General features: G+C 45.7%; 1 protein-coding gene across 4 annotated transcripts; it reads left to right on the top strand.

Annotated features, from left to right (window-relative positions):
* Positions 1 to 93: 93 nt before the first annotated feature.
* KLHL36 (kelch like family member 36) lies at positions 94 to 17,239 on the top strand. 4 transcript variants are annotated; one of them, XM_027466869.3, is made up of 5 exons: positions 94 to 346; positions 1,110 to 1,188; positions 5,519 to 6,592; positions 7,452 to 7,609; positions 13,832 to 17,239. In XM_027466869.3, the coding sequence occupies exons 1-5, from the start codon at positions 249 to 251 to the stop codon at positions 14,385 to 14,387; spliced, it is 1,965 nt and encodes a 654-aa protein (XP_027322670.2). In that variant the 5' UTR covers positions 94 to 248; the 3' UTR covers positions 14,388 to 17,239. The 4 variants fall into 4 exon arrangements, with proteins under 4 accessions (XP_027322670.2, XP_038041203.1, XP_071900081.1 ...); XM_038185275.2 differs by having other exon boundaries at positions 204 to 346; positions 1,107 to 1,188; XM_072043980.1 differs by lacking the exon at positions 94 to 346 and adding an exon at positions 419 to 670.
* The last annotated feature ends 2,901 nt before the right edge of the window (positions 17,240 to 20,140 follow it).

Here is a 20,140-nt window from a genome sequence, read left to right as displayed (position 1 = left end):
AATAACTATGACACAGAACTGGCACCAAAGGGACCCAGCACCACAGGGACCCGGCACCACAGGGACCCCGCCGCCATTTCCTCGCCGCTCGGGGGGCGCCTTCCCCGGCAGCCGCCTCCCGCCCGCCCTTCCCCGCCGCGGGGCTGGCGGAGCCGTGGCCCGGCCCCCGTGGCACCTCCCAGCGCCCTGCCCCGAGCCTTCCCCGCCGCCCGTTGCCTCCCTCCGGCCGGCATTTCCTCGGGCGAGCCATGGCCGCGCAGGGCGGCCGGGGGAAGGCGGCAGCCACCGCCGCCGCGGGGGGCTCTGCGGCGGGGCCGCCCGCAGCCTGTGGGGACGCGGCGCTGTGGTAACTCCCCTTCCTCCTCCTTCCCTCCTTCCTTCCCTTTCTCTCCGGGCCGCGGCGGGCGGGGAACGTTGCGGGGACAGCGGCAGGAACGGCCGCAGGGCCGCGGTTTGGGCGGGGAGGCGGCCGGGGAGGGCTGCGGGGAGCGGCCCCCTCAGGAGCGGCCCCCTCAGGAGCTGCCGCCGCCCCCTGGGGCCTGCCTCGCAGCCCCGTTATTTGCGCTCGCCTTCGTTTGGTCGGTGACTGAAACGGCGTGGAAAAAACAAACAAACAAACAAAAAGCAAAACCGCAGCGGATGCAGCTCTGGTGGCTCTGCCTGAGGCCGGGTTAGCTCCTTGCGGGGGGGAGGACCGAGGGTTGGGGGCGAGAGGGCACGGAAAGTTGTGGGTGCCCCTGGGTGCCCCTGGGTGCCCCAGGAGAAGCTGCCCTTCTGGGTCCGGAGCGTGGCACTGTTCACAAAGCAGCGATTTTTGCCTCTGGCAAAGCTGTAGGAGCTAACCCAGGTCTGCCGAGCTGCAGCATCGATATTTCACGCGCTCATGTTCGGTGATAGCCTAGCGCACCCCAACTTGTTGACACCAACAAACGTTAGTGAAGAGAGGGGTGAGCATCCCTCCGGGAAGGGAAAACACCTGGCTTTTTATGCCATAACATTTTCGAGCTGCAGTCAGTCATAATCCTTTCTGTTATTTATTCAATATGTTTTTTTAGCACCTTGCAATGATCAGTGCGCTGCTAACAACTTTCTGGCTTTTGTTCTAGAAGTACTGCGGATCAGCCCGGCATGGAGGGAACCCGGCAGACCAGGATTTGTCGCCCACACAAGATAAGTGAATCCTCAAAGGTCTGTGTGTTTTCTTGTTGCATACTGAAAAACAAGTTGCAAAAATAAACAAGAGTGGTGAAAGGTTCTCTGTTAGATGGCCAGTTTTGGAGGAAGGTGAATATTCGGAGCTTTTAAAAGCAGGTATAAAAACCCTGGTCTACCTGCAGCCGTATTTTTGAAATAAGAAGTTGCTACCTAGTGATTAAAAAAAAAAAAAAGCAGCAGCAGCAAATGGGCATCTGCTCATCATGACTCATAACTTAAAAAAGAAACCCACATCATCACAGCACAGTATTTTCTCTACACCAAAACTTCAGTCATTAAAAGAGAGGTGTTTATTTTAGGAATTTTACATATTGATACATCTCTTAAAATCAAAGCTAGTTATAGGAGCAAAGCTAGGATTGCTTTTCAGATTTAATCTATGTTTTGTAGAAAACAGGAGCCTTGATCCCATAAGCAGTAGCAATTCTGGTGAACTCAGGATATTCTCTTGGGTTTGCAAGGCTAATTTTCTTTGTAAGGGGTCTCTGTCTGAAAAATACCGTGGTCCCAATTGGGAATCCACAGAAGGCCATCGTAAGTGACCCTTCATCCAGAATTAGGGTGATGGCCTGAGCTTTATAAAATGTTAATATAAGCAGTAATTATGATGTTCACTTTATTTCATACCAGTGACACCTGCTCTTCAGCTCTAGTTTGAGCACTAGGTTACAGGTGCTGCAAAGAACGAACCTGGTGCTACCAAGAGTTGCTAGAATAGCTGAGTTTCAGTGCCAGTATCTGTCTTATCAAAGTTGAATGAGACAGATCTTCTTTTCTTCTGCTTCCCTGGGAGCAGTGGTACTGCATTAACAATCTGAAAGAAATTGGATCTTTGAATCCAAAAGAAGTTAAAATTTTAAAAGCAATAATAAATGATAAAAGGTAAACAGAACTAATTTTTAAAAGCATCCCTAGCAATATAGTCTTTCCCTGAGTGCTGGTCCTGTCTGCCATTTAAGTGGTTTATTCTGAATGTTAATAGTAATTCATCACATTAAAAATTAATTAACTTGACAGCATTGTTTTATTTTCTTGCTAAGACAACAGCTGTCACTATCTGTTAAACTTAGAGTTACTAGATAATACTAAAGCTGTTCTACGGAGTATAAATAGCTTGAGAAAGCTGTTTGTGTTTAATATAAAAATTGTCTTGGTTTTGGAATGTGCAGCTATCAGCTTATGTTATTTGCTCGCTGAACGAAGGAACGTGCTAAGTGGCTGAAATATGCTAATGTATTCCGAGTCCATCCAGTGCCATGCGTAGTCTTAAGCTTGATTTCTGAAGTAGCAGCAGTTCTGCATGGCAACAAGGATTTGAGGAGTACAAGTTGTTATATGTATTTGTGGTCAGGATTATGCTGCTGACTCCACAGCCGGTTAGGTAAACAGGGATCTCTGGCAGCTCTTCGGGCTGGTGTAATCTTGTTATGCACGATGGTGGTATCAGGGGATATTAGAGAGAGATCAGCCACTTAGAAGGACAAGAGGGAAGATGTTTTTAGTTTAATATAATGACTTTGCCCTATGAGTCAGGCTTGGAATAGGGTGCTATGAGATAGATGTCAGTTAGTGTCTGTTGTCCTCTCCTTTATCGCAGTTGCCACAAACGTATGGTTTGTCCTCTGTCATGTTTATTCATCTTCCCACCTCCTCCACCCCTTGGGCTCTGCTTCGGCTACTGTGTGGCATCTTCATTTCTCAAGCTAAGAAAAATGACGATAAAAACTTTACAATCCTCAAAACCCATACTTTTCTCTGTCACATCTCTCTGGCAAGTTTATTATTCAGTGGAGGTTACTTTGTTGTCTATGCCCTAGATGCCATTTTAATTTCAGAGCATATGATGAGGCAGACTAAAGAGTTTTGGCCCAGGAAACTTAAAATTATTGAAGCCTCTTCGGTTGTATCGGTTTAACTCTGTGTACTTGCGTGTACAGTTAGGCCAGCAGAAGGCTTTTTGGCAGCTTGGTCTCCATTGTTTAGAAAAGAGCATAAGCAAAACTAAAGAGAAGCCACTTGGATATCACAGTAAGAGCACCCATTTGGGAAGCTACATCTGATAAAACTTCCTTTCTAGTCGGCGTCTAAACAGAGAAGCAGACAGAGGCCCAGATGCATGCTGCACTTCCTCCTGACCCGAAGTGTCAACAAATACAGCGTGATTATTAAGCGGCCCTGCAGTTTTCCAGTTTGGTGGAAAATGCAAATTCCTGTATAAACGTTAAGTAGGGTTTTTGTTGTTTTTGGGGTGGGGAACAGGACTAGCTTTAAGGTGAGAAAGCATAAGCTCTCAGGGAACAATCTTGTCCCCTGCAGGTCCTTTCTGAGCCTGCCAGGTGTACAAAGGGCTGTTTTTTTTTCTACAAATTCAGAACCTGATCCTCAAAGTAAATGAACAGGCTCAGTTTTGTTATGGAAGCCTGCTTCTGTAATGCATCGTGTTGTGGAAGCTTGTCTTGCTGAATGGAAATGTTTCTGCACTGGCTGAACCTTCTCTGTTGCAGCACATTTGGTTATTAATTTGGGTCTGATCATTGGCAGACTGCCTGGCAGTATACTACCAGCTGCTAAAAGGCAAACGTGGGAGGTCAGGCTCTCAAAATTGGTATTAGCTCTGGGTGATTGGCTGCCATCATGTCTGGACAGTGGTGAGCTGTGCACGTTAATCCTGGTTATCTGGTTGTATAAAAGCACAATTACCAAATTATTAAACCCAGAGTGTGTATCTAGAGTGAGGTTGCTTGCAGGGGAAAAAAAAATTGGCTCTAGGACTTGAACTTTTCTCATCCAGGTGGGTAGAGAAGTTGTCTCACCATGATTTAACCAAGCCATTAATGGCTTAGCCAGACAGAAATCATCATGTGCTTTCTGCTCAGGAAGCTGGGAACGCCAAGGATATTTAGGACTTCTAAAGCAGTAAGGGAGGAGCAGCAGTCTGGGAAAGGAAAGGCTGAATGTCTGGGAGGCTTGAAGAGACCTCAGGCCATCTGTGTGTCTGTTTCCAGTACGGATATGGACTGAGGCCCCTTTTCGGGGTGTTACTTCTAGGAGTGCAGTCTGAAGGTATAGAACCGGGCAAGATTCAGAGTCCTACAACCAGAGCTGTTTAAAGCCACTGTTGGTACAACATAAAGGTGTGCTTCCTTTCCACCCCCTTTGGTTTCTTCTGCATGTTCTTACAGGCTCTGCAACTCTGTCTGTTTTGGATTTGGTAATTAAAGTTATGTATTTGCATTTAACTTAACCTGGCTTTTAGTAAGAGAGATCACAAGGTAACTGACTGTACCATAGAGCATTCCATTCCCTCTGTAGGATGGTCCTAAAAACGGTGTCACTTGACATGCTGGAGCGAACAGCCCCTTCAGTAAATGCTGTGCAGGACATTCAAGGGGTAACAAGACATCTTCCTTTTGGTGGTTCTTAAGGCTGGTAACATGAGTCTGTGAGAAAGGAGGGACCACTGGCTGCCTCAGAAGCTCCATGGCACGTACAGAGCTAGGGGGAAGAATGCCTGGACCAGAACGGTCCCAGAAGGGCACTCAACAGACGCATTCCGAAGGCATTTTCCCTTGTCTTTAAAATAAAAATTTTTGCATTTGTTGCAAAGTTGCATTTGTTAAAACAAAAAACTACCTTGGCTTCTGGAAGCGTGTAGTAGTCTTACGGGGATAAGTCATCCACATGTGTGGCTCTGCACATAAATAAACAGCTATTATTTCTGAATGCAGTGTGTGTGTCTGGAATAATATGGAAAGAAAGAGGACTTTTACCCTAACGAGCTCACCAATGCACAGTTCTGACAAGATTTAGGAGGGGGTAGCTGTCAAGAAAGCACTAACGTGGGCTGAATGAAAACTTGGCGTGTTGCTCTGCGTGTGTCTCCCACTCCAGATACTTAGCAAGCAGCTTAGTTGTGAAGAAGTCATTTGAGGGACAAGAAAGAAAGGAAATGTCAGCAAGATGTCTGGAAGACAATGAGTGGAAGAGTTTCAGAAATCTCAGCCTGTATAAATCATCAGGGAGGAGGTTTGGATTCAGTGTGGTGGAGGAAGTAGGAGTGAATTATATCAAAAATGGGTAGTAGGAAGTGGGAAGATTCTGCTTAGGCCATTCAAAGTAAAGGTGAGGAGTTTGGGCTGGTAATATGTTGTGTTCCAATTGCTTCAAATCATAATTTGTTATTTGTGTACAACATAAATAACTTTTTCTTCTGTTTGAATATATCAAAGGGGAAAATGCTTTGCAAACACTGATTTTTATCTTGGTGAAGACAACGTGTGGTACTCCTGTGTGTTTATTCCAGGTGTACAGATGGGACGACCACTCTAGTCTGGTCCTTCAGAGTCTGAACGAGCAGAGGCACCGAGGCCTCTTCTGCGATATTGTCCTTGTGGTGGATGAGCAGAGGGTCCCTGCCCATCGGAACCTCCTCGCTGTTTGCAGTGACTACTTCAACTCCATGTTCACCATTGGCATGCGAGAAGCCCACCAAAAAGAAGTTGAGCTCTTTGGAGCCTCTTACATCGGTCTGAAGGCGGTGGTGGACTTCCTTTACGGCAGCGAGCTCTCTTTAGACGGAGGCAACATCGATTATGTACTGGAAACAGCTCACCTGCTGCAGATCTGGAAGGTGGTTGACTTCTGCTGTGAGTACCTTGAGAATGAAGTCAGCGAGGAGAACTACCTGTACCTGCAGGAGCTCGCCTCTATCTACAACCTGAAGCGCCTTGACTCCTACATTGATTCCTTCATCCTGCAGAACTTTGGCACGCTGTCCTTCACCCCGGACTTCCTGCAGAACATTTCCCTGCAGAAATTGTGCCAGTACCTGGATAGCAGCAACGTGCAGCAGGAGTGTGAGCATGACTTGCTGCAGGCTGCCTTGCAGTGGCTTACCCAGTACCCAGAAAGGGAGAACGAGGCTTACCAGGTTCTGGATAACATCCACTTCCCCCTGATACCTAAAAGCGATCTCCTCCACCGCGTCAAGCCCGCTGTGTGCTCTCTCCTTCCCAAAGAAGCAAACTGCGAGGGGTTTATAGAAGAGGCAGTGAACTACCACAACAACGTCACCGCTCAGCCAGTGCTGCAAAACAAGCGGACAGCTCTGCGGACCTGCGAGGAGAGGCTGCTTTTTGTGGGTGGGGAGGTTTCCGAGCGGTGCCTGGAACTGAGTGACGATACCTGCTTCCTGGACGTGCGAAAGGGGCAGTGGGTAGCAGAGACCCCTCTCCCAGCCAGGAGAAGTCACCACTGCGTTGCAGTCCTGGGAGGCTTCATCTTCATAGCCGGGGGCAGCTTTTCAAGGGACAACGGAGGGGATGCAGCTTCAAATCTCCTTTATAGGTATGATCCCCGCTGTAACCAGTGGATAAAGGTGAGACTTAAGCTGTATTATTTCTCTGCCTAAAGTTGTTGATGTTTAGGGTGTTTTCTTCCTTTTTGATGGAAGGGCTGGCATGTAGGTATAGCTAATGGGCAGCGACACTTGCAAACAGAAAATTGAGTTACCGAAGTGGAGAAGCAGCTACTTGAATGTCTAGTGGGGATGCTTAAGTCATGCACGCAGCATGAGAGTTTGGGAGAGGTTTTCAGCATCACTTGGGAAGTGGGCGTCTGAATTATAAAACTCCTGGCCAACCTCCACCTGCAACCCTTTAAATTACTTCTGGGAATAGTGCTAACATGAACCTGGAGGTGATCGTTTAGTTCATCTTTCCCAAGCAGTAGCTTACATAATTAAATCAAAAATGGGTCTAATGCAAAAAGAAAATGTCTCTGACATTTGTGAAGCGTCTCTGTGCTCTGTCTTAGAACAGGTTATTCACTTACCACTTACAGTCCTGCTGTAAAACCCTGCAGCCCGTGCAGGACCTGTAAAATGTTATATTGTTCCTATGTTTCCAGCCAATCATCCTGTGCAATTCAGTTGTGGTTTTGATTGCTTCCAATGTACATTACTTGCCAAGTTTTGGAAGATGGTCTGTGTAACACTGAGGCATTTATAGAGTGTCCTGGCTCTCAGATGCTTTCTCTTGTCCCCTTTTTTGACAAGGGGTGCTATGAAACATGCTTCTGCAGGAAAAACAACAGTATTTTGTGAATATGATGGATAAAAACGAGTAGCTCAAATAATAAACATGAAGAAGCAACTATCCTATCCTCAGACATGAATATACGTCAAGTTGGCTTGCTTTCCAGATGCTTGAAGATGTCAACATGTTGTTTTTTGACAGGTTGCCTCCATGAGACAGCGTCGTGTAGATTTCTACCTGGGAGCCATTGGCGACATGCTGGTAGCCGTTGGTGGCAGGAACGAAAATGGGGCGCTTTCTTCTGTGGAGACCTACAGCCCCCAGAAGGATTCGTGGTCCTATATAGCAGGCTTGCCGAGGTAACGGGGGCATTTGGAAAGGTGTTTGAGAACTGGCAGTGGCGGGAGCTCAGTGACTTAGCTGATGAATGGGTATCCCTCGGAGGGAAGCAAGGAGAAATGTTGTCAGCATCGTGTTATCAGCAAGTAACAAACCGTATCAGCAGGGGTTATTTGAGCAGCCATCTCTTCCAGGCAGTGCTCTTCGTGTCAGCTTGACTGGGTTTAATTTCTGTCCCGAGGTACATCTGAAGGATGGAAGGGAGAGACCTTGAAATTTTTGCATGCTGTTCTCAAAATATTTTCCCTGAGGTCACTCGAAGTTGTGTCTTTTCAGAGGCACTGTTGAGTTGAGATCAGAGGCTTTTATAATTTGTTTGGTCTTGCGTTGTCACCTCTTGATTCTTGAATCAACATCTGAGTGGTAAAAATTGTGTGACAGAGTTCCATTTGCAAACAGCTCTTCAGATTCTGTAATATTTTAATCTTGAAAATGACAGGGGCATTGGCTATACGGATGGTATTTGCATCGTGCCTGCAACTTCAGCAGCACTGCTTGCTTCCTTGTCAGAACTGCTGACGAGATGCTTGCAGTGTGATTTTGGAGTTCGGGGCTTTTTCCCTCATTCCCTTAGCTGCAGAGCCACAGGCAGCCAGTGAGGGCACAGAAGCCTGCTGCCCAGTTCTATTTTGGGCAGGTGCTGCAATGCGAGGCTGAGCCAGGCTAACAGCTGGGCTCGAGTGCTCTTAAGAAGCAGGATGCTTTTTCTTTCTGCTCACACAGGCAAATCTAACAGTCGAGGCTAAACGCCACGCTCTTTCCTGGGAAGCTGTGTATGACAGAATCTTTTGTTCCTAAGCCCTTCTGTTAATTGGGATGGGCTGCGAGAGCCTGGTAACAACTCACAGAAATTGTAGCACAGCTTTTTTGGTAGCATTTTCAAAGAAATGTGGATGTGACCTGACTGATTTCTATGTTGCTAGAAAAAACACTCACTTTAGAACAGGTAAGGATATCTTTTTCCCAGTGTATAAATGGTCCTGGGGAAGCTCGTGTGGCTGGCCCAAGCTGGCCAGGCTGCTGGCTGTCTGAAAAGGGGCAGTCTCACCTCTGTGTTCCTTCCAAAATCTTGGTGTTGGCTTTGGGAATTTTGCAGCTGCAGCAGTTATAAATGAACTTTGCTTTCTCGGGGTGTGAATTTTTCATGAAATTGCCCAGCTGATCCACTCAGATTAGCAAAAGTTCCCCTGCATAGACCCCACTTACGTTGGATCACCTGATTTAAACTGCAGAGTTAGGCTGTAGTACAGCAACTATTTTTAATTACTGCTGCATCCCAAAGAAACGGTTTTGTGTCCTCTCTTCCTGCCTGCTCTGTCTGGGTCCTGCGCTCAGTCCTCCGTGCCAGCTCAGGTGTTTGTGCAGCTGCACAGGGAACTGGTTCGTTTCCCAATTTCCCATGTAGCTGCTCTCTTGCATGTTAATATGGCTTAAGTTAGATTTTAATGGACACTTAGAGAGGGCTGAAAATCTAAATGTACTCTCCTGTTTGAGAGCTTTTCTGTCAGGCAATACAATGTTAGCAACCACTGCTCTTCTACACAGCAGGAATAAAGTGGCAAGAACTTCATGCAGGTTGCAAAAGGCAAAAATCAGCATAAAGGCGAGCAACAAAGAAGAAGTGTTTCGAAACAGAAAGACAAGCAAATGCTGCTGGAGCTCGGAGAGGTGTGGCTGGCTGCTGGAAGGGGTCTGGGCAGTCCTTTGCTGATGTACTTCAGCTGTATTTGCTGAGAGCAGTGGAAGGATGAGAGAGAATTCTGTGCTCTGCTCAAGATTGGAGAAAACACGCTGGTTTTGCTTCTGGGTGCTCCTGTCTTCCCTTCAGCACGTTCTCGATATGATTTCTCTTTTCCTTCCCATCATATGATTTTGTTCCTCATTTTTTTTTTTAACCCAAAGGACATCTTGGTGAGGGACTTTTAATAAGGGCATGTAGTGATAGGACAGGGGGTAATGACTTTAAGCTGAAAGAGGGTAGATTTAGGTTAGGTATTAGGAAGAAACTCTTTACTCTGAGGGTGGTGAGGCTCAGGCTGCCCAGAAGCAGTGGCTGCCTCAGCCCTGGCAGCGCCCAAGGCCAGGCTGGATGAAGTTTGGGCAGCCTGGACTGGGGCAGGGATCCCTGCCCATGATAAAGGGGTGGAACTGAGGATCTTTAAGGTCCCTTCCAACCCAAACCATTCTGTGATCTTCCCCAGCTGAGATCTAAGTGAGTCTTTTCTCCTCACATAGAGGAACTTAGAGGTTCCAGTCCTCTGCATCCCAGCTGTCTGATCAGACAACACGTCTTTGTACAGCCTTTTGGTTTCCTGCATTCTTCTGTCATCTTCCCTCTGAAGAGAACATGTGCAGCTTTTTGTCCTCCTAGGTGCATGGCCACCAGAAGCAGGCACTCTGCCCATGGCTCTGGATTTTTTTTCTCTGGCTGTACTAAGCCAAGGAATAGTTTTCCAGGCAGTTGCTGGAGCAAAAGGCTCCTGTTAAGTCATTCTAGGGAGTTGTCTTACATAGTTTGGTTTGAGTTGCGTGGTGTTGGACTCTCAGAGGTTACGTTTGTTAAAGATTCTACTCTGAGCATGCAGAAAAGGTTTAATGATTTTTTTCCAAGGTTTATAGCTTGCCTTGGGTGGGAAGATTCTCAGGGGAACAGCGATGGTTGCAGCCTTGACACAGAGCCCTCCTGTCCACTGCCTGATTCTGCATCCACGGAGCTGTACGCAGGAACAGGAATGCTCATCTGAGGAAGAGCTTTTCAGGCTCTTTTTTTCCCTCTTTTCTTCCTCCTTGCCCTGACAGGGCCAAAATACCACGTTGTTTCCCTGACCAAATTCTTGGAAGGAGCTGAGCTGTTAGGACTGAAGCGGTGCTGTCTTACCGGAGAGGAAAGCACAGCATCTTGGGGCAGATGCTTAACGTGGAAAACTTTAGCTAAGCCAACTCAGCGAAACACACAGTCCAAGTCTGCTACAAGTGAGACCTGGTCAAAGTCTGCTAAAAGCGTTTTGCTCATTAGGGCCTTGGCTGTGCAATACTTTTCCCATTCTTAGGAGACGTCCTCTCTTTTAGGCACTTTCCCAGGCTCGTTGGGAGCAGTTGCTGCCGTAGTTTCTAGCCCAGAAGGGAACAGCAGTGAGTCCAGGCTTGGCTGAGCAGAAGTTTGTGCAACGTATTCTTGAGCAGACCTTGAAAAAGCCTGCTGCAGACATCAGTGAAATTAATGGAGTGGCCCTAGGTGAAAGTTTGGCAGAACAACTGACGGCAGCTGTGTAAGGAAATGTGTTGCAGCAGGTTAACAAATGATGGTATCTGCTCTGCTAGTCGTGTCACGAATAATCTCGCTGGGTTGCAACAGGTGGACATTGGGATTCTGAGCAAGCCCAGCTTGCCAGGACTTTGCTTGGAACTGGGGATTCCCAAAGCTTTATCAGGCTGGGCCACGTGTGTGGCGTTTCTTCTGCTTAAGAAAATAAATCCCAGATACTCTGGGGCTCACTGAATGGTGTCCCTGTGACAGAAGCTGTAATTTTTGCAGCATTATGTCTGGGAAAGTAATTCAAAATTGGCAGTTGACTCTAATAGTTATTCTGAACTGAAACTTCATTCTCCTTAATGCCTTTATCTATTATTTTTTTTGGCCACTCCTGTAGCTGCTGCTGCCAAAATGCTCTTTGCTTTCTGTCAGTGGGTTTCTGGACCCGTGGTATTGACACATCCTGTTCTGTTGCAGATTTGGAAATGCTGGTGTTCAAACCACAGGGCTTATCTAGAGGGTTCTTACTGATTTTTTTTCAATTTGCACACTATATTTTGTGCAGTTTTCTGTTAACGTGAAGCCAGGTATGTGCAGTCGTGGATGGGCTTTTCAGAAAAGAGGCTGAGTGAAACACCTCTCGCCTGTTTCACCAGATGATCTCCCTGTATTGGAAAACAACAACTTGATGGGCAATTTTGTGCTTCAGATATGATTGCCTCTTTCCAATTGCTGTCGGAGCTATTGCTGTTTGCTGGACGTACCCATTGATTGAGGGGATAAAGAAAAGCATCGGGGCTTTTTCTGAGGCTGTTTATGCTACACTGCTTGTGCTTGAGAGGGAGTGCCTATTGCTTGCTTATGTGGAGAGAATTATCTTTCCTGGTAGCGGAGGAAAATATTTAGTCTGCTTCTCTAAATGTCACTGGAGTTTTTCATAACTTATGCTTTATGTTGGTGGTGGGGGTGTTTTTTGTTGTTATTTTTGCTTGTTTTCAAGCGTTGTCCATCCTTACTTCCCAGATAAGTACTCTACCTTTTAAGACCCCTTCCTGTGTACATAAAGAAGCAAAGACAACCTGCCTGTGTGCCTCTGGAGGTTTATGCTCCCAGTTCTTGTTCCTAAGAGACCACAAACAAGGTAGAGCAGCATCTCTCTATGCTACACCTGCCACAGCATTTCTGGCAGGTGCCAAAACAGGCAGGCACGTGATCAGGGAATTTCACATCAAACAGGCGCACCAGGCACGAGTTACATTCTTCCACGGGTAGGCAGATTGCGAGCTGTGGAATTTCTGAGTTGCCTTTTTGGTTAAGATCTCATAACTATGCCTTAGTCCTTTTAGTTTTTTTTTCATTTTTCTGAGTGGCTAAGAAGCAGGGTGAGTTGTCTCTTCAAGGTCTCCAGGGATGGTGCTCAGCCCCCATAGCTGCAATGCCTGTCCTGGCCGCTCAGCATTCTTAGGCCAAGTGTGTCAAGGTTTTTTTCTGTTTCTTGTAGCAGGAGCTTGTTAAAATATCTGATTCAGACACTGGTCAGGGATCAGAAGCCTTGGTAGGCATACAGGATAATAACCATCTTAGCTTTTCTCAGAAGTATCATGCTTTCAGGGTAAATGTGGGTTTTCTTTCTATTCCACCTTTTCTCCTGGCACAGAAGCGCTTGGCACTTCTTTGTTGAAGCAGCTATGATACAGTTTGTGTAGCTGAGATGAACTATTACAGTACAAAATGAAAACAGCTTAAGGTTCTATCCACATCGAGTTTTGAGCGTGTTCAGGCACAGTTCAAAAGCATTCCAGGCTCAAGTAATGCTAACGTAGGTTTGTCTGCCATAGAGGTTGAGTTGTTGAGTCCTTGACTACAAAGGATGGTAGCAGAGGCTCAGGAGTGCAGCATGAAGTGTATGTTGCTCTGCAGCCCTGTGGGTATTAAATTGTTTGGGCTCTTTGTGTCAATGTGTGAGCCAGTTTGCTGTGGCTGGTGCTATTTCTTTTAAAAAGGAGAAAAAAAGGCATGTGCAGGAAGGGTATCTTCAAGGAGGCCGAGGTTGTTCCTTCCCTTAGTGTTCCAAGAGCTCAAAAGGTCTCAGTCAGAAATATCCTAGTGTGAAGTTAACAGCCGCAACAATTAGGTTTGCAGTGCCTTTATTATACATCGAAGAGGTTTTCTCTCTGCCCTGTGGAAACGGCGTGTGTGAAGTTGGCTTCTGCCATCTCATTTTGTCTTATTTGAAATGTGATCTCTGCTTAAAGTCTGTTCCCTTGTCGTGGGGTGACCAGAGAAGTTATCACCTGTGTAGCAGAAGTGGTAGAGCAGGTGGATGGCACATAAAAAGGACACCGTGTGTGTCATGACCATGAATACATGGTGCTGTGAACACTGGTGGGCAAGAAACACCATTCGTGACCCTTGAAGCTGTGAAAGGGAACAGCAACAGTGGTTTTGTTGTTGTTTTTTCTTGGCTAATCGCTACTGGTAAGTCTGAGAGGTGTCATGATTATTTCTTCTTTCTGTCATAGAACCCCTTGCTGAGATGTGGATTTTTTCCTCTCTGACACTCTCACACTGATCCAACCCAAGCACTGGAGCAGGAAAATGGGAGTGGAGGGCATGGCACCTCTGGGTTACCTCTGTTCTGTGACACTGCAGAGGATGCCTTAAAAAGTGGTTGTCTTACCTTGGTGCTCTGTAGCAACCAGGTATGAAGAGGATGCCTTAAAAAGTGGTTGTCAAACCTTCACACTCTGCAGAGCAGCGTGAAGCAGTGTGAATAAGAGTAGTTACTGGGTAACTAAGCAGCTTAGGAATTCTTCCGTCTGTAGTTACTGTTTATTTCTCTTCTTTAGTACCAGTCCTTGTTGAATGCTCGTGTATTTGGATGAAATCCACCAGCACTAAGTCAGATTGTTTCTGTTGCCTGTCCCAGGTTTACCTACGGCCACGCCGGCACAGTCTACAAGGAATTTGTGTACATTTCGGGAGGCCATGACTACCAGATTGGCCCCTACAGAAAAAATCTGCTGTGTTACGATTACCGCACGGATGTTTGGGAGGAGAAGAGGCCGATGATCACCGCCCGGGGCTGGCACAGCATGTGCACCTTGCAGGACAGCATCTACTCCATCGGCGGCAGTGACGACAACATAGAAACCATGGCCCGTTTTGACATCTTGAGCGTGGAGTCCTACAGCCCACAGTGTAACCAGTGGACCAGAGTTGCTCCTCTGCTGCAAGCTAACAGTGAGTCAGGGGTGGCTGTTTGGGAAGGCAAAATTTATATACTTGGAGGCTACAGCTGGGAAGAAACGGTCTTCTCCAAGACGGTCCAGGTTTATGATAAGGAGAAAAATAAGTGGTACAAAGGAACTGATCTACCCAAAGCGATCGCTGGTGTGTCCGCGTGTGTCTGTGCGTTGAAACCCAAAACAGAGGACAAAAAGAAAAAGACAAAAACAAAAAAGCATCAAGATCGAGGAAGATGACTACTTCTGGATAACCACCCTTTGGTGGTGGCCCCCGAAAGAACCTTGTATTTATCATTTCTTTCTAACCTTGATTCTTTATTCTTCTTTTTAAATGGGGGGGTGGGAGGGGAAGACATCTTCTGAAGCCTCAGAAATGTACAGTTGAATGTGCTTTTTGGATTAAGCTCATATTTAAGGCAAAAAACAAGAAAAACCAAAAAGTCCCTCCTACTGTATAAGGGATGGCGTGGCAAAAGAGGTTATGCTGATCTCCTGAATGTTAAGGATTAGGCTTTTACATCTGTGGTTCATGGCATTTCCACACACGTCATATTATCTTGACATTTTTAAAATAAGGTTGAATCTTTGGCTGAGATGATAATGTCAAGGGTGAGGAGGGGCAGAGTAGTAAGCGATTGGTTGGAAGTTACAGAGCGTTTCAAAGGAACTTGGAAGGAACTGCTCTGAAAAAATGAAACATCTTCGATGTTGTAAGTCTTGAATTTTTGTAACATTAAAGTCCATTTCCAATACGTCCTTGAGTTGTTAGTATCAGATTTCTGGAACATGTGAGTGTTCAAAGGAAATATTCTTCAGGTGAATGCAGGTCAGATCAGCTCAGAGCACAAGAAACTCCACTGTGCTCTTAAGATCAAGAGGGTCTTATTTATTGTGTGGCCAGAGAATAGCTGGGGCTGGTTTGGGCTCGGACAGATAGCTTGGTGAGCTTTGAAATCTAGGGGGCAATGTGACTTTTGTATCCCTCATTGCAACACTTTCCGTATCTAGACACAATAGCGAGAATTTTTTAGGCTTTAAAACGTGCCCTGGAAAGAGGGAGAGGAACCCCTTTAAAGAAGTTGAAACAAGATTTGAGGATGTGGATGGAAACAGCACGGTTTGCTTTGAGCTTCAAAGCAGACGGAACCGATAGAGCTCGCTATGAGTTTGGGGTTTGCTTTTAATGGGGTACAGAGGGTAGGGAAATGGCAGGAGGATTCTTTAGCTAAGTGTGAAGCAAGAGTATGTCCTTCCCCAGCCCTGCCCAGCTGTACAAGCTGGGATTTGCTTCATTTAACTTGGACCTCGCAGAGGTCACAGCTGCTAGCCAGTGGGAGCAGGGGCCCGTACTGGACTTGTCCGCTGTCAAGCAGCAGATTAACCAGGATGATTAATTGGGGCTCAGCAATCCTGAGGAAGAGCAACTCACTTTCTGCCTGAGCTAGTCGCTCCTACTTTCCTCCTTTTTCAAATTCAGATTGGCTTCTCATGAGAGTAGCCTTTTCTAATGGGTTTTGTGGGGACCCCACGCCATCAGGTGTGCAACAGAGCCTTTCCCTAGTGGGTTCTGAAGGAAGAAACCTAAAATATGCTCGGGACCATACTTGGGATCCAGACAGCAGGACCAAACTAAAATCTGCTAGATCCTGTGTCACACTATCTTCTGCATACCAAGTAAAGAGATTTCTGCCCCAAGTGTTGGTTCACCCTCTACAAACACAGCTGATTCTGCTGCAGATATTAAAATTCCCCGACTGTCTGGCCAGCTTGCAGGCATTCACCCTGGGGCGTTTTACAAATGTACCTCTTGTTCACAAGGAGTCGATCACCAGCAATCTGATACAACCACTTCAGTTACTGTAATAATGCCAGGCCACAGAGTTAAGATTCCCCCTTCCCCAAAATAAGTTTTTAGAAAGTTTTTAAAAACTTTTATACTTTTTTATAACGCATTTTGCTAACTCCAGTCTCTTGTTTGCCATATATTATATTATTTACTACGGAGGCTACCGCTCCGTTCTTGTGGCCCTGTTGTTGCTGTCAGGAACTCCTAATTTGATGGATCTTTTAGTCTTTGTGTAGTTGGTTGGGATGTGCTGCAGCTGTTAGAGCAGCATTTGCATTCCCAGCATTGTCAGGCAGTCAGCTATAATTGTAACTAGCGGACGGCCTCTGCACTGACAGCCCAGCTCGCCAGACACGCTAATAAACACGGTTTATTTTCAGCTATTGGGGATCTGTTGAGTGGTTTGATTTAAAGTTCTGCCGGGGAACAATTGATTGTAGTTATTTTTTATTTTCTCAGTCCTTCCTGCACCTCTCTCCTGAGCGCCATAGCCCCATATTTCACATTTGCCCCTTTTTCCACCTGGTGTACATATGGCTGATACCTTGCTAATATCCTGCTACCCTCCCAATTTTATTTTTTTTAAGGTTGTATTTTTTTTTTTATTTTCGTAACTATTTACCTCATTAATTGGAAAACACTAAGAGAACATTTTTGCACTTACCATCATTTGAACCTCTTGTAATGCAGAGAAGTCTCACGTTGCAAGAACCTATTTGTGTTGGAAGAGGTACCTCTGAACAAACTTCAAGTGCAAGGAAGTCACAGGTGTCTTCTTCAGTGCTAAGAAAAAAAAATGAGTTGAAATGAATTTTGGAAAACTCCTTAAGTTTTTTTTTTTAAAAAAAAAAAGCTGAAGGAATTGGTCTCATTTGCATTAATGGATTTGTTTTAAAGCTTTTGTACACTGCATGAGGTAATTAATATTCATTTTTTTAATTCTAAAAACTAAAATTAAAAAAAAAAATTTGGTTATGACAAACTCGTTAACGAGTTGTTTTTTGTTTTGTTTTGTTTTTTTTTATATCTGAAATCCTTGCTATGTTGACTGACAGCTACTTAACTTTTGGGGACATTTTCATGTGTAAGTATAAAACAAATTTCAAAGACTCGCTTTGTTTTTATTAATGGGTTACTTGTTACTATATTTCCTCCTTCCCTCCCTACCCCCTTTTCATTAAATGTGTTTATGTATTACATTAATGCCTGGAACAAATAAATCCAGTTTAGAATATTGTATTCATCACTGCCTGATTTGTGTATTAATTTAACTGATGTCTTCCTTATTGAGAAATTGGAAAGAAGTAATTTTATAATTATTTTAGGTGGCATTGATCATGATGGAAATGTTACAACAGGCAGAAGCTAAACATAGCAATTTTCAAGAGTTTAATGGGGAGTAGGTAAACACAGTTAGGACTTCATAATATGAAACTTAACTGCACAGGCAAAATGTAACCCCAGTTCTCAACAAAGTAAGCTTCGTTTTTCACAGCCCAGTTATCATCCTTCCAAAACCAAAGGCTATGTGAGTGTGTGACATCTCTGCCATTACTAGAGGCCACCAGGGTAACATACCTGTTGTTGCTGTAAGCTTTTTTCCATTATTTAAGCAACAGATGATTGCCATTTGCACCTCCGAGTCCCGGGGCAGCAAGCACTGCCAAAAGCCCCCTCTGGGTGCCCCGGCCGTGGCTCAGCATCGATCGCAGGGCAGCGGCGTGTTAGGCAGCAGCAGGTCCAAAACGGCTTCATGAAATCAGGGTGCTGCAATTTAGCAAAAACAAAAGGGAGGATAGGTGTGAGGGGATGTCTGCTTCGGTTCTCGCAGCCCAGACAGGCCTGTCTGGGAGCAATGAGGGTGAAGGGAACAGGGAGCAGGCGCCTCCCTCCACTCTCTGCACTTACAGGGTCAGCCCAGCACCTGTGCATTCCTCAGCCTTCATCCCCACGCTTCATACAGCGCTTTGCTTCTTGTCAGGAAGCGCAGCTCTCTTCCTGCCCTGGGGAGAAATAGCTGCCGCTCTACCTCATTTCCAAAAAGGCTCCTGCTGCCAAATTCTGCAGAAAGCTCGTTTTACCTGACGCAGCTACCGATAACTGCAGCTCTTCTCGTCCTACACTCGCACCGTGCGTGCGCCTCGGCATCGGCTCGTCGGGGAGCTGCGCCTCTACCGCTAGCGTTAGATAACCCAAATCCCTTGAGACGCCCCGAGGAAAAATTACACCACAGCATGAGATGCGGTTGTTTTGAAGGCTTGAGAAAGAAGCAGGAAATATTTTTGTTTTCAGGTTGAAGTCTTAAATTAAGAATAATGGGCCTGAGTGTCTGCCTTTTCTCTGTGAGAGATCAGACCGCTTTCTTCCAGACACTGGTGGTTTCTGTGTGCTCCTCAGGATTCAGTATTCTTGAGTGATAGCAAAGCAGGGTCTCACCTCTAGAGAATTTAGAGGAAGAAATTAGCCTTTAGTACTGTTTCAGAGAAGTGCTTTAACTGGCAGAAAAAAATCTGGATTCCAATTGTGATTCTTAACTTGCTGATACATCCTAAAGATCTCAGCAGTAAGTTTCAATGGAAAAAGAGGTGGCACAACCAATCTTGCATGTTATTTTGTTTCAGAGCTGATTATGGCTTCATGAACTTACAGCTTCCGGTTGTCTTTGGACCCTGTGGTCAGTGCAGGTGCGCCCCCAGCCCTGGTGGCAATGCAAGTTCAAGTGTACACAAGCTCCAGCTCCTCACGGTTCCTTCTCCCTTCTGGCAACTCCCCGACTGATGAGAGACGCAGCCCAGTAGCAGGTTTGCTGATACCAAATGTTTTATTTAGCATTGCATGGCCTTTCTCTGAAGCTCTGGATAGCTTTGGGAGAAAAATACCAAAATACACTTTTGTTTTTTATCATGACGAGTTAGTTCAGTTACAACAGAATGTGAACGGAAGGTGAGAGAGACTTGCAGGTTCTTTTCAGATCGCAGCCCTGAAATGTACAGTTGCATGAGAGATGGCTCATGTTTGAGATAAGGTTGGAAAAGGCACAGATAATTCAGCCAAAGGGTCTGCGTAGATAATTGAAACGCAAAGTATGTGGAGTCAAGCATCCACATGATCTATTAGAGACCTGTCCAGGCTTGAAATTTGTTGCAGGCTAACTTGAACTAGTTCACACTAAAGTGCCTTCCGTCAACAAATTAAACGTATTTTTCACAGCTTTTCAGAAAGTTTAGGAATAGAGAGTCGGGTTTTTGTTAATCTATTTTGGAATAAAATACCTCCTATCAGTGTCCTGTGCTGCTCCACCTGTACAACCGTTCCAGCTGCTCCCTTGACTTCCTTTGGTAAATCCAGGATGCCTGGTACTGGCCTGTGCAGTTTAGGTCATGGAAAGTTCAGAGCTTACGATTGTTCAGCACAGGTTTCAGCACTGAAAGTCTGAGGCTTTGGGAAAAGCCCCGGGAGCAACTATCCAGTAGAACACTGTCTGCTGTGCAAGCAGCTGTCCAGGAGAGATTTCACAATGAGGACCTAAGCAAGTCTTAGACACGACTGCTTCTTTTAAGTGCGTTATGGCGTGCGTCTGGATAGATGGAACTAAAAGAGCTTCCTTCCCAATGCTGTTTCTGTGCCACCGCAGGCACGAGGCTGGTACCAGTATGGTCCCTTAGACTCCTGATGCTTTAATATTTCTGATTTTTCTTTAAACACACAGCAGCCACCCCAGCTTTGTGTCTTAGTCCCCTCAACACATTGTGACGATTTTTTTTTTTTTTAATTTCCAGTTGAATCCTATTACCAGAATAACTGGAGGAATAGCAAAGCCTTTATTGTACCTAGAAACTACTGGGATGAAAGCTCTCGATCTCCAAAGGAAAGTCTCTAGAACTTCTAAAGCTCTTAACACTACAGGGGAGCTTTACATGGACATCAGTCAACCTTCCACAGCGATCAACCAGCTCGTGCAGCACTCCAGGAAGATGTTCAGTCCCTGAAAGAATGGATGTGCGGGTCCCATCAGGTGCTTCAGTGTGGAGAAGTCAGATGTGCAAATCCTTCACCTCCTGGGCACTGTCATGCGCACAGGTCTTTTGATCTTGTGAAGTCATGAGGAGTAAGGAATGGGAGGATAAGCCATTCCCGAGCATTT

The sequence above is a fragment of the Anas platyrhynchos genome, chromosome 12, assembly GCF_047663525.1.
Source record: "Anas platyrhynchos isolate ZD024472 breed Pekin duck chromosome 12, IASCAAS_PekinDuck_T2T, whole genome shotgun sequence".
In the NCBI taxonomy this organism is placed as follows: Eukaryota; Metazoa; Chordata; class Aves; order Anseriformes; family Anatidae; genus Anas; species Anas platyrhynchos.
This window is presented reverse-complemented; position numbering and strand designations above follow the sequence as displayed.